We start from the raw sequence: 16,638 nt of genomic DNA, 5'->3' as shown, positions 1-16,638 counted from the left end.
ACCAATGCAGTAACAACAGTGATGTGGCCATTGATCACTGAGCATATGACCCAAGGAACATTTACATATGTAATTTATTATCACAGTTAAAATTTATGTAAAGAAACCACCATTGTGCAGGTTTGTATCTTTTTGTTTGGCATTTTGATGCAAAGGTTGCTATGAGTACATTTCTCATTAGTTATTTTCTTTAAAGTTCTAGTGTTGTTTAAGTGTTAGAAAATGGTGCATCAAGTGGCAAAGGCCTAATATTTGTAAAATGCTGTTTTGTTTGGGTTTATTGGGCAAAGCCAGCTTGAAACACTTCAAGAAGTCATTATGACATAAATGGTTCTTCACATTCAGAGAGACCTATTGGTTCTGACGAGGAAAGTTTAAACATTTTAATCCATGATGGTCCACACATAATTGACAAGTGTGATAAATTGTGACTATTAAACTTTCATTTGAAATTTGCACTCAATGGGCATTGATGTAGTACTTGAAGTTCTAGTTCAAAGCAACACAACTCAATGGTATTATGTAAACTGAAGGTGGAAGGGGGCGGTGGGATAAAGGAAAGGGAGGGAACTGATGATATCGCCTGCATCACGACTTTAATGCGGAATCACTGGCAATGAATGAAAATGTGTGCCAGACCAGGACTCAAACCCAGCATCTCCTAACTAACAGGCAGTTGCGTATCCACTGTGCCATCACGAGACAGTGTTTATTGCAAATGCATTGATTGTCTTGGCACACTACCCAACTAACCCCCATTACCACCTATCTGCAGTCTCTGTTCATGTCCTCCATGCTTGCTAATTTCTAGATTCCTGCCAAAGGTCAAATGATATTGTGCATCCACACTGAAGATCACGCCCATTGAGGAGAATCAATTATTAAGACTGCATGGTGTCTATTCTTCTGGACATGTGCACAAACTGACCTCTTGATTATGCCCTGTTTTCAAGAGGGTTCATATTGGTGCTAACCTGTTTGGTAAAATGAAGTCCAAATGTGGCTGAAAATGGTCTCCAAGTAGCCAAACATAACCATTTACAGTTGATGATCGCTTCAGTTGGACCAGAGGATCCAGTACATTTCATGTCGACACCACTCACACCAATATGGAGCCATCACCACCTTGCACAGCGCCTTGTTGATAACTTGGATACATGGCTTTGTGTAGTCTGCACCACATTCCAACAGTAAGATCAGGACTCACCTGACCAGGTCATGGTTTTCCAGTCATCTAGGGTCCAACCAATATGTTCACAAGCCCAGGAGAGGCACTGCTGATGATCTGCTGTTAGCAAAGGCACTCCCTTCAGTCATCTGCTGACACAGCCCATTAACACCAAATTTCGCTACGCTGCTTAATGGATACATTTGTCGTACGTCCCACATTTATTTCTGTGGTTATTTCACACGAAGTTGCTTGTCTGCCAGCACTGATAATTCTGTGCAAACACTGCTGCTCTCGGTTTTTAAGTGAAGGCCACTGGCCACTGTGTTGTATGTTGTGAGAGGTAATGCCTGAAATTTGGTATTCTCAGCACACTTGACATTGTGGATCCATGAATAATGAGTTCCCTAACATTTACTGAAATGGAATGTTCTCTGCTCCTAGCTCCAACTACGATTCCACCTTAAAAGTCTGTCGATTCCCATTGTGCGAACATAATCACGTCGGACACCTTTTCACAAGAAACACCTGGGTGCAAATGACAGCACTGTCAACGCACTGGCCATTTATACTTTGTGTACGTTATACTACCACCATCTATATATGTGCATATGGCTATCCCATGACCTTCGTCACCTCAGTGTGTAAGAGAGAAACTGCAAGCAAATGAATTCTTTCTTTCTTTTTTTGCACACTGGACATAATTAGAGCGGCATATCATTAGTCCAGTATATATTTCATATCATTATAGAATATAAATTGCATTTTGTAAGAAATAAAAATTAGGTGATCACTCAAATTTTGAGCTTTTTTGTAAGCAAAGCATTTACTTTTGATGGAAGTACAGTTTGAATATACACACGTAAAAAAATACGATTACTGTTATTTTTTACTCAATAGAATGTTCATCATGATCAAAGAAAAGATAAATGCATGTTGTTTATGAATAACAGAAACATGTTTTATATAACTTTTACATAGTATTAAAGCAATAGTCGATACACTTTGTTTAGCATTTTTAATTTATTTTACCTTTTTGTGAAGGAAATTGTATTTCCTAGAGCTATATGATAAATTTGTATCATTTTCTATATTTTTACATCATCCCACTGTTACAAGTCACAAATCAACAAGTTTTTAGTAAAAGTTGGGTTCAAATTAATGATATGGTTATAATAGAAGGAAACATTCCACGAAGGAAAAATATACCTAAAAACAAAGATGATGTGACTTACCAAATGAAAGTGGTGGCAGGTCGACAGACACACAAACGAACACAAACATACACACAAAATTCAAGCTTTCGCAACAAACTGTTGCCTCATCAGGAAAGAGGGAAGGAGAGGGAAAGACGAAAGGATGTGGGTTTTAAGGGAGAGGGTAAGGAGTCATTCCAGTCCCGGGAGCGGAAAGACTTACCTTAGGGGGAAAAAAGGACGGGTATACACTCGCACACACACACATATCCATCCACACATATACAGACACAAGCAGACATATTTAAAGACAAAGACAAAACTCTTTGTCTTTAAATATGTCTGCTTGTGTCTGTATATGTGTGGATGGATATGTGTGTGTGTGCGAGTGTATACCCGTCCTTTTTTCCCCCTAAGGTAAGTCTTTCCGCTCCCGGGACTGGAATGACTCCTTACCCTCTCCCTTAAAACCCACATCCTTTCGTCTTTCCCTCTCCTTCCCTCTTTCCTGATGAGGCAACAGTTTGTTGCGAAAGCTTGAATTTTGTGTGTATGTTTGTGTTCGTTTGTGTGTCTGTCGACCTGCCACCACTTTCATTTGGTAAGTCACATCATCTTTGTTTTTAGGTATATAAGTTTTTAGTAAAACCTGCATTAAATGTTGAGAGCTTCAGATTTGCTATAAATACTGTTTACTTTTAAGTAACTCTCAAAGGATAATTATGTAGAAGAAAAATGTTCCATACGTTACATGGCCCTTTATATATGCTCACTCAGTTTCTAGAAGGTCCACCGCTTCCTGTTTTTACGGGAACCTAGGAAGGCACTGATCGCATACGCATTATGAGGTAATGTTCTCGATAGATATGCAACAAACTTAACATACAGGTGACATGGGTACAACCGTAACTGACCAAAGGTACTGGAAAATCACCATAGTGTACGCTTACTTATGCTCGATACTCAATCTCGAATGTAGCTGCTGCACCTTCAGTAGTCAAACTGCTACAATGATGATGATGATGATGATGATGATGATGATGATAAATGTTCATAATACAGGATGTCTCACCTAACTATGCCATCTCAAATATCTCTGGAACAACAACAGATATTCAAAAACGGTTTTCACCAGCATGAACGTACGGCAGGGGCTTGGGAAACCAAATACTAGGCGAAATTTTAAAATGTACACAAATACTATTTTTGACACAAACATGTGTATTTTTAAATGGACACCCCCTATTATTTCATATGCAATCGATAGCATGAAAAATCACAAAAATAATGGCGTTGGTTGCATTGCAATGTGTCAATTACATCCCGAGAAATTGTGAAGCAAAGCTGACACTTGAAACAATTGAAGGGCACAGCTTGCGCATGTCCTGAGACTCTAGCGTGCACCTCATGCTGCCTGTGTCAGGGGCTCACACAATGGGAAGGTATGCACAAACAACAAAAATAAACCAGTAACACGTCCAATGCAAAGTTACATCTTTCAAGGTGGAAATGTACGTTTACTCTAGCGAAATGACAACTAGAGCTACAATTAGAGATAACATACTTGAATTCGCTTTGCTAAACACACTGACTAGTGCCCTGTTGTCCACAGAAGTATTGTTGTGCATTACATCCAGCATAGAAAATACATCCACATCTTGACAAATGAAATTTTGTCACATCAACATATGTTCGAAGTGACCTAAGTTTGCATCAATACACACACGTTTGCAGATGGGTAACAAGATTGTGTTGCCCAGATTGTAGAGTTTCCACAGATATTGCCGCACATGCCACGGTAATACGATGTTGCATATCCTCTACTGTTGTTGGGGGGTTCTTGATACACACTGTCTCTCACTGCGCCCCATAGAAAGAAGTCTAATGGCGTCTAGTCGGGGGACCGTGCTGGCCATCGCACAGTATCTCCCCGCCCCATCCACCTATTTGGAAATGTCTCATCGAGAACATCTCTGGCAATTTTTGCATTGTGTGCGGCACATCCATCATGTTGGAATCACATTGATAGATGAGTTTGCAATCCTAGATCCTTCATGAGGAGCGCTAGTGTGTGTTGAAGAAATGATGCATATCGCTGTCCATTCAATGTTCCACGCTAAAAATAGGGACCTACAATACAGTTAGCAATGATACTGCAGCAAACATTGACACTCTACTGTCATTGATGAACAACTTGGCAAATCCAGTGGGGATTTTGCACGGACCAGAAGTGCATGTTCCGCAGATTCACATTACCGTGATTTGTAAATGAAGCCTCGTCCATAAACAACGTACTGCTCACGAATACTGGATTACCTTGCAACTGCTGAAGTGCAAAATGACAGAATGCCATGTGGGATTCAAAGTCATTCCCACACAGTTCTTGGCACAGTGAGATATGGAATGGATGAAACTGATGCCGATGCAAGATTCTGCACACACTACTGTGGCTTATTCTTACACCTTGTGCAATTTCTTGTACACCCACCTGAGGATTGTGTGCTACAGCAGCCAGAACAGCAATTTCTCTTCCATTGCCAGTTGCTGGCGTTGTACGTCGACGTTTTGTGGGAGCCCAGTTTCCTGTTTCCGTGAGTGTCTTCCAGATGTTGCCAATGGTTCTACTTGATGGACACCGCCAATCTGGGTAGCATTCAGCATACAGTGTCACAGCTGTGGTTGTTATTTCTGTGACATTTGCCGTAAATTACTAATGTGGCAACGTACGTGAATTACATTACAGTATGAGAGCAGTTCAGCAGACCAGATTAGGAGACACTTGTACACTGAAGGTAGAGCGTGCCGTGGTGATATTGGTAAGTTTACGGCAGGATACAGGTGCCACTGTAGGCAACCCCTGCTCTGAGTGCAGTACTACATGTGATGCATTATGTCAGAAACTGTGACACCATTGCTATCCTTTACAAGCCACACATTTCAGAACTTATGAGGTTTAGAAATGTGAAACCAAGTGTGTTACCCCTAATTGTACCTCTAGATGTCATTTCGCGGACTGGCTCAAGTACGGTACAGCTCAAGAAAGAGTTAAACTATCCCCCTTTAGGAGTGCCATCAATGAAATACGGGTCAATGATGTGTTGTCATACAATACCACACCATACATTAACACTCCACTGCTGTAATATGTCAACTAAATCACAATTACTGGCAGCGTGAGGTGCATGCTTGAGTCTCAGGACGTGCACTAGCTGTGCGCTTCATTTATTTCAAGCGTCAACTTCGCTTTGCAATTTTTCTGGATGTGACTGACGTATCGCAGTCCAACCAAGGCCATTATTTTTGTGATTTTTCATGCTATTGATTGCATACGAAATATTAGGGGGTGTCCATTTAAAAATACACAAGTTTGTGTTGAAAATAGTATTTGTTTACATTTTAAAATTTTGCATAGTACACTACTGGCCATTAAAATTGCTACATCACGAAGATGACGTGTTACAGATGCAAAATTTAACTGACAGGAAGAAGATGCTGTGATACGCAAATGATTAGCTTTTCAGAGCATTCACACAAGGTTGGTGCCGGTGGCGACACCTACAACGTGCTGACATGAGGAAAGTTTCCAACTGATTTCTCATACACAAACAGAAGTTGACCGGCGTTACCTGGTAAAATGTTATTGTGATGCCTCGTGTAAGGAGGAGAAATGCATACCATCACGTTTCCGACTCTGATAAAGATCGGATTGTAGCCTATCGCGATTGCGGTTTATTGTATCGCGGCATTGCTGCTCGCGTTGGTCGAGATCCAATGACTGTTAGCAGAATATGGAATTAGTGGGTTCAGGAGGGTAATACAGAATGCCATGCTGGATCCCAACGGCCTCGTATCACTAGCAGTCGAGACAACAGGCATCTTATCCGCATGGATGTAATGGATCATGCAGCCACGTCTCGATCTCTGAGTCAACAGATGGGGACTTTTGCAAGACAACAACCATCTGCACGAACAGTTTGACGACCTTTGCAGCAGCATGGACTATCAGCTCGGAGACTATGGCTGCGGTTACCTTAGACACTGCATCACAGACAGGAGGGCCTGTGACAGTGTACTCAACGACGAACCTGGGTGCACGAATGGCAAAATGTCATTTTTTCGGTTGAATCCATGTTATGTTTACAGCATCATGATGGATGTATCCGTGTTTGGCAACATCGCAGTGAATGCACATTGTAAGCGAGTATTCGTCATCGCCATACTGGTGTATCACGCGGCGTGATGGTATGGGGTGCCACTGGTTACACGTCTCAGTCACCTCTTGTTCGCATTGACGGCACTGTGAACAGTGGACATTACATTTCAGATGTGTTACGACCAGTGGCTCTACCCTTCATTCGATCCCTGCGAAACCCTACATTTCAGCAGGATAATGCACAACCGCATGTTGCAGGTCCTGTTCAAATGGCTCTGAGCACTATGGGACTTACCATCCGTGGTCATCAGTCCCCTAGAACTTAGAACTACTTAAACCTAACTAACCTACGGACATCACACACATCCATGCCCGAGGCAGGATTTGAACCTGCAACCATAGCAGTCGTGTGGTTCTGGACTGAGCGCCTAGAACCGTTAGACCACTGCGGCCGGCGCAGGTCCTTTATTGGCCTTTCTGGATACAGAAAATGTTCGACTGATGCCCTGGCCAGCACATTCTCCAGATCTCTCACCAATTGAAAACGTCTGGTCAATGGTGGCCGAGCAACTGGCTCATCACAATACGCCAATCACTCAATCACTACTCTTGATAAACTGTGGTATCGTGTTGAAGCTGTATGGGCAGCTGTACTTGTACATGTCATCCAAGCTCTGTTTGACTCAATGCCCAGGCATATCAAGGCCACTATTACGACCAAAGGTGGTTGTTCTGGGTACTGATTTCTCAGGATCTATGCACCCAAATTTTGTGAAAATATAATCACATGTCAGTTCCAGTACAATATATTTGTCCAATGAATACCTGTTTATCATCTGCATTTTTCTTGGGGTAGCAATTTTAATGGCCAGTAGTGTATTTGATTTCCTAAGCCCCTGCTGTACGTTCATGCTGGTGAAAACCATTTTTGAATATCTATTGTTGTTTCAGAGATATTTGAGGTGGTAGAGTAAGGTGAGTCACCCTGTATAGTGCACTTTATTTGTAACTTAGCTTGGAATCAACAGAATCCAATATGTGTATTCCTGAAGTTGTTGATTTTCTACTCAATGAGCACAATAACCACTGACTTAGCAAGACAACACATTTAATAGAGATAATACATAATCAATAATAAATTACTAAGAAGCTATACATAACTGAAAAAAGGGAATGGAAAGATATTGTTACATTTTCACAATTCAGCAAGTTACTATCCCACAGTAGTCCATCAACCACAATCATGGCTCTGATAGATGTGTGATCCAACAGCGCTCTCTCTCTCTCTCTCTCTCTCTCTCTCTCTCTCTCTCTCTACCACACACTACTTGAGGAACGAAGAAGGGTTACTGCCATATCTCAGCTGTCATAATGTGACAAGAAGTAATGCAAAGTCACATCCTCATGCATGACTAAGAGGTGCAACAAGCGACCATCAGCTATATCACACTGCATTTTGTTTGGGTGCAACTGTTCACTAGCCAGAACTTGTACAAATTTTCGGACGTCCACTCTCACTGATCGAATCTTTTCTGGATCAGGCAATGCGTCTGGAACAAAGAGAGTAATTACATGTAATTCTGTAAAAGAAAAACTCATTGAAATTATGAAAGCTTGAAAAAAAATTAAACCTTCATTGTCAGGTGAATAAAATAGATATTATTTTAAGCTAACACTGAGGATTATGTCACTATAAATGGAGTGTTATTCACTTCAAGTAATTCATGGAAATCACAGCATACCCACATAAGAATGGCTGGTTGAGGATTTGGATATTACTCCTCCTCAATAAGAGTCTACATAACTTGTGATAGTCTTGTACGGAATACAAATCATGGAAAAAGTAAAGGTAACTCAGCTTACATTCGAGTGGTTGACACTCTTGCAAACAAGAATGAAGTCATCCCTAAAAATTTGTACAACATCCAGAGTTAACAGACTAAAAAGGAAACACACACATACAAATGCATAACTACATTGTATCAGCACTACTGTTTTACGCCATCACACCACTCTTGCCAGTAAATGAAAAGTCAGCTAAACTAGTAGTCAAGCTGATCATCAACAGCTATGAAATGGAATTCCAATCAGAGACAGGAACTACGATACTTACCAACACAATGACACTTTATGCCTCTGGTAACCACAGTGGATCCCACTAGGGGTCAAATCAAAGTTAAAAGTAAGCTATATCACATAGTTTAAACCATAAGGTGTGGATCCCAGTGATATGCGATACAATACATCACAATAAAAGACACATATGTGATGCTTATCTGTTTGCAATGGAATGACACAACAGGCAACAACACATCACAAATCTCATTATGCTTGCACCACTTACATTGCTACGTATGTTAGTAGATGCAATGTAAAGATGCAATTAATTCCAGGCAGCAGTTGACTGTAGGAAGTAATCTGAAACAGTTGTGACGCACATGGTGTTGAATATGGAAAAAACTGAATATTGTGCAGTGATTAAATTCTTCATAAAAGAAGAATTAATCAATTTTCACCATGAAGAAATGGGCAGTCAAGTTTAAACATGATCATGAAAGCATACAACATGATCCAAGCGAAGGATGTCTGAAAAGTGAAAAAGTGCATGATATGATTTTGGAAGGTCAGCATATAAAGGTGTGCGAAATTGCTAAGAACACCAGAAAGCTTTGCGCAAGATGGGTGACATGTTCTCACTGCAGATTACAAATCCATTCATGACACTTTCCAAAAAGTGTTTGATGTGACGATTAAAAAAAAAAAAATAAAAAAAAAAGGGACAGAAGTGACTTTTTGCATCGATATGTGGCAGTGGATGAAACATGAATTCACCACTACACACTCAAATCCAAACAGCAATATATGTAGTGGACAGAAGCTGGTTATTCAGCTCCATAGAACACAAGGACAGTCCCACCGATGGGAAAGATGTTGGCGTCAGTGTTTTGGCTGGCGAAAGCAATTTTGTTGGTTGACTGTCTTGAAAAAGGTACAACTGTAACTGGACAATACTACTGTCATCTTCTCATGAAACTGGACACAAGCATCCATGAAAAGAGATCCAGCTAAAAGAACAAACTAGTCATATACCTCAGGACACTGCATCCATACAAAAAAGGGTCTTGGGAATGGGGAATCTGAGGGATGTGCATTATGAAATGCTGGAACATCCACTCTATTCCGCAGATTTGGCTCCCTCAGTCTCAAAACTGAAGAAATTACTCACTGGTCAGCACTTTTCCTCCAGTCAAGAAGCCACAGCCGCTATAGATGGGTACTTTGCAGCTCTTCTGGAGAAACACTACAGAGAAGGGTAAATGCCATTGGATCACCACTGGATGAAATGTATTAATATTGCAGAAGTTTATACGGAAAAATAAAACTTCTTTGAAAGCATAAATTGTCATTAATACTATTGGGCTGAGCACTTTTCAGACCACCCTCATACTGTGTCTTATCTTTATTTAAAGCTCAGAAAATTGGAAAACTGTAATTACTTGGAGCACCTGTACAGTGCTATAAACATCAAACATAGTTTCATTGTGGTTTCTCATGAACTCTCTCAATGCAAACAGAAATTCCATGAATGACTCCAGATAGCTTACACTTCTTGAAGCAACTAGTGTCAGCTACTCTGACAAAGCAAGACATAAATTTTCAAGTTACTGAGAAACTGCTCATTACAATAAGGTAAATTTGAGCAAGTATTTCAGTTCAAAAATGGTTCAAATGGCTCTGAGCACTACGGGACTCAACTTCTGAGGTCATTAGTCCCCTAGAACTTAGAACTAGTTAAACCTAACTAACCTAAGGACATCACAAACATCCACGCCCGAGGCAGAATTTGAACCTGCGACCGTAGCGGTCTTGCGGTTCCAGACTGCAGCGCCTTTAACCGCACGGCCACTTCGGCCGGCAAGTATTTCAGTGTTGTTAAAAATGACACTATCAAAAGCTTATTTTTAATAAGACCACATAATATGGCACTCAATACCGTGTGGTAGGTAAAAAAATAATGGTTGTAAGTTACTTAATCTACAATAGTATTTCTACAAAATTTCAGTTTCACAAAGCAATACACAATTCATCTTGAGGTGTATTCAGAAGAAACAATGCTGGATTTGAAGTTACCATCGATGGAGTAGCAGTGGGCACATGCTTAAGCTCGTATCGGCAGTGTACGAAAAAGAGAAATGCGAGAGAGCTTTTTAGACTGGAAAGAGGAATGGCTCTCCTTTCAGTGTTAAAATAAATATAAATATGACATATTTATAAGGAATGTCCAGACTCGCTGCTGCATTATATTAATTTTCATTTCCTTCCACTTGTACTAAATATCTGTTTAGTCTACATTGCCATTATCGAACAAACACACAAAAATTAATAGCATCTACAACTACTATAAACACAGACTGCTCCTGTTGCTGCTGCTGCTGCTGCTGCTATAATGTATATATCATCTATGTAACAGTGCTTATGTGGGATGTTTCACAATGTTTTGTCGATTCAAAATTTAAATAATATGCAAACTAGTTGCAAAACAAAGCTGAACATTTTCACAAGGTACAACATTTACCCACGTTTACTTATAAACACTATATTGGAACAATGATGACCGTTCACAGTTATACAACACTAGAGGCATTTCACTCACTTTTTGGACACATCTTTCATAACTGCTGGAGGGATTCTGGAAATCTCATTGCGAATTCTATCTATTTAACTGCTGACAGCTTCTTGACCAGTCATTTGAGAAAGTTCTGGTAACAAATGGTGATAGTTTGCCTGTAAACTGCTACACACATGTTCAATGTACTCTGGAGTTCAGATGGTTTTCCAAAGGCTGGTTGATTTTGATTCCATGCACTGGTAGTTTCTCATCCTCTTCAACATTGTTCCCCGAGCAGGATTTGGATAGCACAGTTTAATCTTGAAATGCTTACGAAAGACGTGCTGCAAATGCACGATATATTTGTCATAGTGGAAACAGCACTCCATCACAAAGTTGCTTTAACCAATATGACATGATTACTCCCCTGTATATGGTATGAAACTTAACACTCTGTGCTACCAATAGATGGTGCCACCATTGCCGTATCTTGTTTTTTGAGCATATTATTCAAATTTTAGAATGTCAAAACATTGTGAAACACACTGTAATATGTAAACATTCAACATCGTAGCTCCAAAACAGTCGTTATTGCCAGAAGAAATTAATTACTACCTTAATTCAACAAATACGAAGCAGTCAAAATACTGCTGCCAACAATTTTATATGAATGTCAATCCGTCTAGACAATATACATGTAAGTAACAATTCATGTTCCATGTCCTATCGTAACACAAATATGTATAATGAAAATAATGTCACTGACATTGTGCTGCAGGTCGCCTGATAACAACAGTTTAGCTGAAACAGATACATACTGAAAATGGAGAGAAATAAAAATTAATATAACCCTCCAGTGACGCTGGACACTCCTTATAAATGTCATTTGCTGACTTATACTATGCTGCAAGCCCTTTGGAATATAAACAAGTCAGATATATTAGCTATATTTGGTATGCAGTGATGTATGGCCTAAAATGCATCAGCTGTAAAATAGCTAGTAACTACACTTTTCACAGCTGTTGTTGTTGTGGTCTTCAGTCCTGAGACTGGTTTGACACAGCTCTCCGTGCTTCTCCATCCTGTGCACACTGCTTCAACTCCCAGAAGGTACTGCAGCCAACATCTTTCTGAATCTGCTTAATGTATTCATCTCTTGGTCTCCCTCTACGGTTTTTACCCTCCACACTGCCCTCCAATACTAAATTGGTGATCCCTTGATGCCTCAGAACACGTCCTACCAACCCATCCCTTCTTCTAGTCAAGTTGTGCCACAAACTCCTCTTCTCCCCAATTCTGTTCAGTACCTCCTCATTAGTTATGTGATCTAACCACCTACTCTTCAGCATTCTACTGTAGCACCACATTTCAAAAGCTTCTATTCTCTTCTTGTCCAAACTATTTGTCGTCCATGTTTCACTTTCATACATGGCTACACTCCATAAAAATACTTTCAGAAATGACTTCCTTACACTTAAATCTATACTCGATGTTCACAAATTTCTCTTCTTCAGAAACACTTTCCTTGCCATTTCCAGTCTACATTTTTTATCCGCCCTATTTCGACCATCATCAGTTATTTTGCTCCCCTAATAGCAAAACTCCTTTACTGCTTTAAGTGTCTCAGTTCGTAATCTAATTACCTCAGCATCACCTGACTTAATTCGACAACATTCCATTATCCTCGTTTTGCTTTTGTTGATGTTCATCTTATACCCTCCTTTCAAGACACTGTCCATTCGGTTCAATGGCTCTTCCAGGTCCTTTGCTGTCTCTGACAGAATCACAATGTCATCAGTGAACCTCAAAATTTTTATTTCTTCTCCATGTAATTTAATATCTACTCCGAATTTTTCTTTTGTTTCCTTTACTGCTTGCTCAATATACAGATTGAATAACATCAGGGAGAGGCTACAACCCTGTATCACTCCCTTCCCAGCCACTGCTTCCCTTTCATGTCCTCGACTGTTGTACCTGCCATCTGGTTTCTGTACAAATTGTGAATAGCCTTTCGCTCCCTGTATTTCACCCCTGCCACCTTCAGAATTTGAAAGAGAGTATTCCAATCAACACTGTCAAAAGCTTTCTCTAAGTCTACAAATGCTAGAAATGTATGTTTGCCTTTCCTTAATGTGTCTTCTAAGATAAGTCGTAGGATCAGTATTGCGTCATGTGTTCTAACATTTCTACAGAATCCAAAACTAATTTTCCCTGAGGTCGGCTTCTACCAGTTTTTCCATTTGTCTGTAAAAAATTCGTGTCAGTATTTTGCAGCCATGACTTATTAAAACTGATAGTTCAGTAATTTTTACATCTGTCAACACCTGCGTTCTTTGGGATTGGAATTATTATATTCTTCTTGAAGTCTGACGGTATTTCGCCAGTCTCATACATCTTGCGTATCAGATGGTAGGGTCAGGCTATCAGTAATTCTAATGGAATGTTGTCTACTCCCGGGGCCTTGTTTCGACTTAGGTCTTTCACTGCTCTGTCAAACTCTTCACACAGTATCATACCTTCCATTTCATCTTTATCTATGTCCTCTTCCATTTCCATAATATTGTCCTCAAGTACATCACCCTTGTATAGATCCTCTATATACTCCTTCCACCTTTCTGCTTTCCCTTCTTTGCTCAGAACTGGGTTTCCATTTGAGCTCTTGATATTCATATAAGTGGTTCTCTTTTCTCCAAAGGTCTCCTTAATTTTCCTGTAGGCAATATCTACTTACCCCCAGTGACATATGCCTCGAATCCTTGCCGTCTAGCCTTCCCTGCTTAGCCATTCTTCACTTCCTGTTGATCTAATTTTTTGACGTTTGTATTCATTTTTGCCTGCTTCATTTACTGCATTTTTATATTTTCTCCTTTCATCAATTAAATTCAATATTTCTTCTGTTACCCAAGGATTTCTACTAGCCTTCATCTTTTTACATACTTGATCCTTTGCTGCCTTCACTATTTCATCTCTCAAAGCTACCCCCTTTTCTTCTACTGTATTTCCTTCCCCCGTTCTTGTAAATCGTTCCCTTATGCACTCCGTGAAACTCTCTACAACCTCTGGTTCTTTCATTTATCCAGGTCCCATCTCCTTAAATTCCCACCTTTTTGCAGTTTCTTCAGTTTTAATCTACAGTTCATAACCAATAGATTGTGGTCAGAGTCCACATCTTCCCCTGGAAATGTCTTTCAATTTAAAACCTGGTTCCTAAATCTATGTCTTATCATTACATAATCTATCTGAAACCTTCCAGTGTCTCCACGTATACAACCTTCTTTCATGATTCTTGAACCAAGTGTTAGCCTACGATTAAGTTATGCTCTGTGGAAAATTCTACCAGGTGGCTTCCTCTTTCATTCCTTACCCCCATTTTATGTATGTAATTGATTTTCTAATTTATTTTGACTATGCCTAGTTAATATCTTTTATTATAGAGTGAAATCAATAATTGTTTCATTACTTAAATTCTACTGTTGACGTATAAACAAATACAAATTCTGTACTAATTATACACATTTGGAAGATGAAATACTAGTAATCTTAAAGTATCTATTTAGCTCTTTTTGTCAACATGTTAGCAAAGCCAGCCTTCAATTAATTTCAAAGTAATTAACAGTTTTGTCAAAAGTATTGTTTACGTAACTATATACGTTAATTTCATGATTTAAACAAATAATTCGGCTTAACTCCTGCAGTAAAAGAAACTGTTAAAAAGAACCAATTTTTTGATGTAGTCAGTTAATTGTGTAAAGTAAGTTTTAATTGTAATTTCTGTTAATTTTACTTCGAACAATGTGTAAGTTCAGCACCTGTTATTGTGAGGATATATAAGGGCCCAGTTTTTGATCACAAGACAGTCAGTCCACAGCTGAGTTTCAGACAAGGAACCAGTGTTGGTTAGAACGGCAACAATGCATTAACTTAACAGTGTAATAACAGTGTAATAAATGTTACATAATTAGGTCATGTGATAAAACAGTGACAGTGTCTGCTCCATATGTACCTTTCTATTCTTCAAGAACTGTGAACTTTGTGGTTAGGCTTTTACTGCTCGCAGATGTTCAACAGTAAACTATTTTAGCAGTATGTGGATGGCTTGCCTGCTAACTGTTAGTGAGGCTTATAGGAAGTTAGAACAACAGTGCACTGGCCATTTATAACTGTGAATTATTGGGTGGTTGTGAAAAGAGAAAGTGAAAGACTGTGAAATGCAATTGTGCATCTGTCGGCTACATCATTTACAGAAGACAGTACTGCACACGGCCACCTCCTATTTTTTTAGCTAGTACGTCAACACTGAGGACAACAAACAAAGAAACAAAGGAGGCGAACCGCTACACATTCAATTAATTTTAAAAGTAAAATTTTGCCAAATTATATGACTAAGACTCTTAAGAAGTTTCAGTCTTATGTAAAATCTGTAACTGGATTAAAATCATTTATACAGCCACTCGGTGACCATATTGGCACAAAAACAGGAGAAAGAGAGAAGGATGAAACACCAAATTTGGTTTTTTGAATTTGTTTCACTGCTAAAAAAAATTTAATACTGCTCCTCTGTTCAACAACAACATGAATGCCAAATTGGCATATACTGGGATAAGCCTTGCAAAATAGAAATCGAACTAAAATGGCTCAGCAGTGATAGACTTCTGGAACATAAGGGACACTTGCTTCTACAGAGATAATGCAAAAGTACTTGTTCCTCTGCCAAGAGTAGTTTACTGTAGGTCACTGAAGGAATGAAGAGCACCTAATGACCAGAAAGAAGTGCGGTCATTCCCATCTTCACAATAGGTTCCTTGGACAGACCCATATAATTATCAGGCCTGTATCACAGTCGTCAATTTGTTCTAGAATTATGGAACACATCTAATGCTAACACAGATTTGGAAGTTTTTGAAGAGTTTAAACTCTCATCTATTAAAACCAACACAGATTCTCAGACTCTGCAAACAAAGATCTTTTGAATCTCGGCTCACTCTGTTCACCCACGAGATCTATGTTTATTCCATGTTTCCTTGAATTTCAGAGGGCATTCGACACATTACTGCTCTGTCTATACTGTCTTTTAGGGAACACAATATGAGATTAACAAGTATTGGATCAGAATTGTTTTTGGGTTCAGGGGTTCCTTACAGACAGAACTAAACAAATCAGCCTTAATGGAATAAAATCAGTACATTTAAAGGTTATGTAAATTGAAGGTGAACAGGGGAGAAAAAAAGGAAAGGGACTGTTAATGTCGGCTGCAGCAGGACTTTAGTGGAATCAGCAGCGATGAGTAAAAATGCGTGCCGGACTAGGAATCAAACCCAGTATCTCCTGCTTACAATACAGTTGCGTTAATCGATGCGCCATCTGGACACAGTGTTTATTGCAAATGTGTGGCCTATTTGGCACGTCTTTTAGCTGACTCACACTCCACCTAGCGCCACCTATCCACAGCCCTGTACATGTCCCTTATGCTCACTACTTTGAGATTCCCACAGGATGTTGAACGTTATTGTGC

The 16,638-nt window shown here is 39.5% G+C and overlaps 1 protein-coding gene across 2 annotated transcripts in view; it reads right to left on the bottom strand.

Annotated features, from left to right (window-relative positions):
* Window positions 1–3,003: 3,003 nt before the first annotated feature.
* LOC126100813 (checkpoint protein HUS1-like) overlaps window positions 3,004–16,638 on the bottom strand; it is a 39,479-nt gene continuing 25,844 nt past the window's right edge. For both annotated transcript variants that reach the window (XM_049911445.1, XM_049911446.1), the window contains one exon: window positions 3,004–8,067. In XM_049911445.1, coding sequence (XP_049767402.1) covers window positions 7,877–8,067 — 191 coding nt within the window. In that variant the 3' untranslated portion in view covers window positions 3,004–7,876. The remainder of the gene's footprint in view (window positions 8,068–16,638) is intronic.

Source organism: Schistocerca cancellata, chromosome 9 (assembly GCF_023864275.1).
Source record: "Schistocerca cancellata isolate TAMUIC-IGC-003103 chromosome 9, iqSchCanc2.1, whole genome shotgun sequence".
Classification (NCBI taxonomy): domain Eukaryota; kingdom Metazoa; phylum Arthropoda; class Insecta; order Orthoptera; family Acrididae; genus Schistocerca; species Schistocerca cancellata.
The sequence above is the reverse complement of the archived record's forward strand: the minus strand, read 5'-3'. Positions and strand labels throughout refer to the sequence as shown.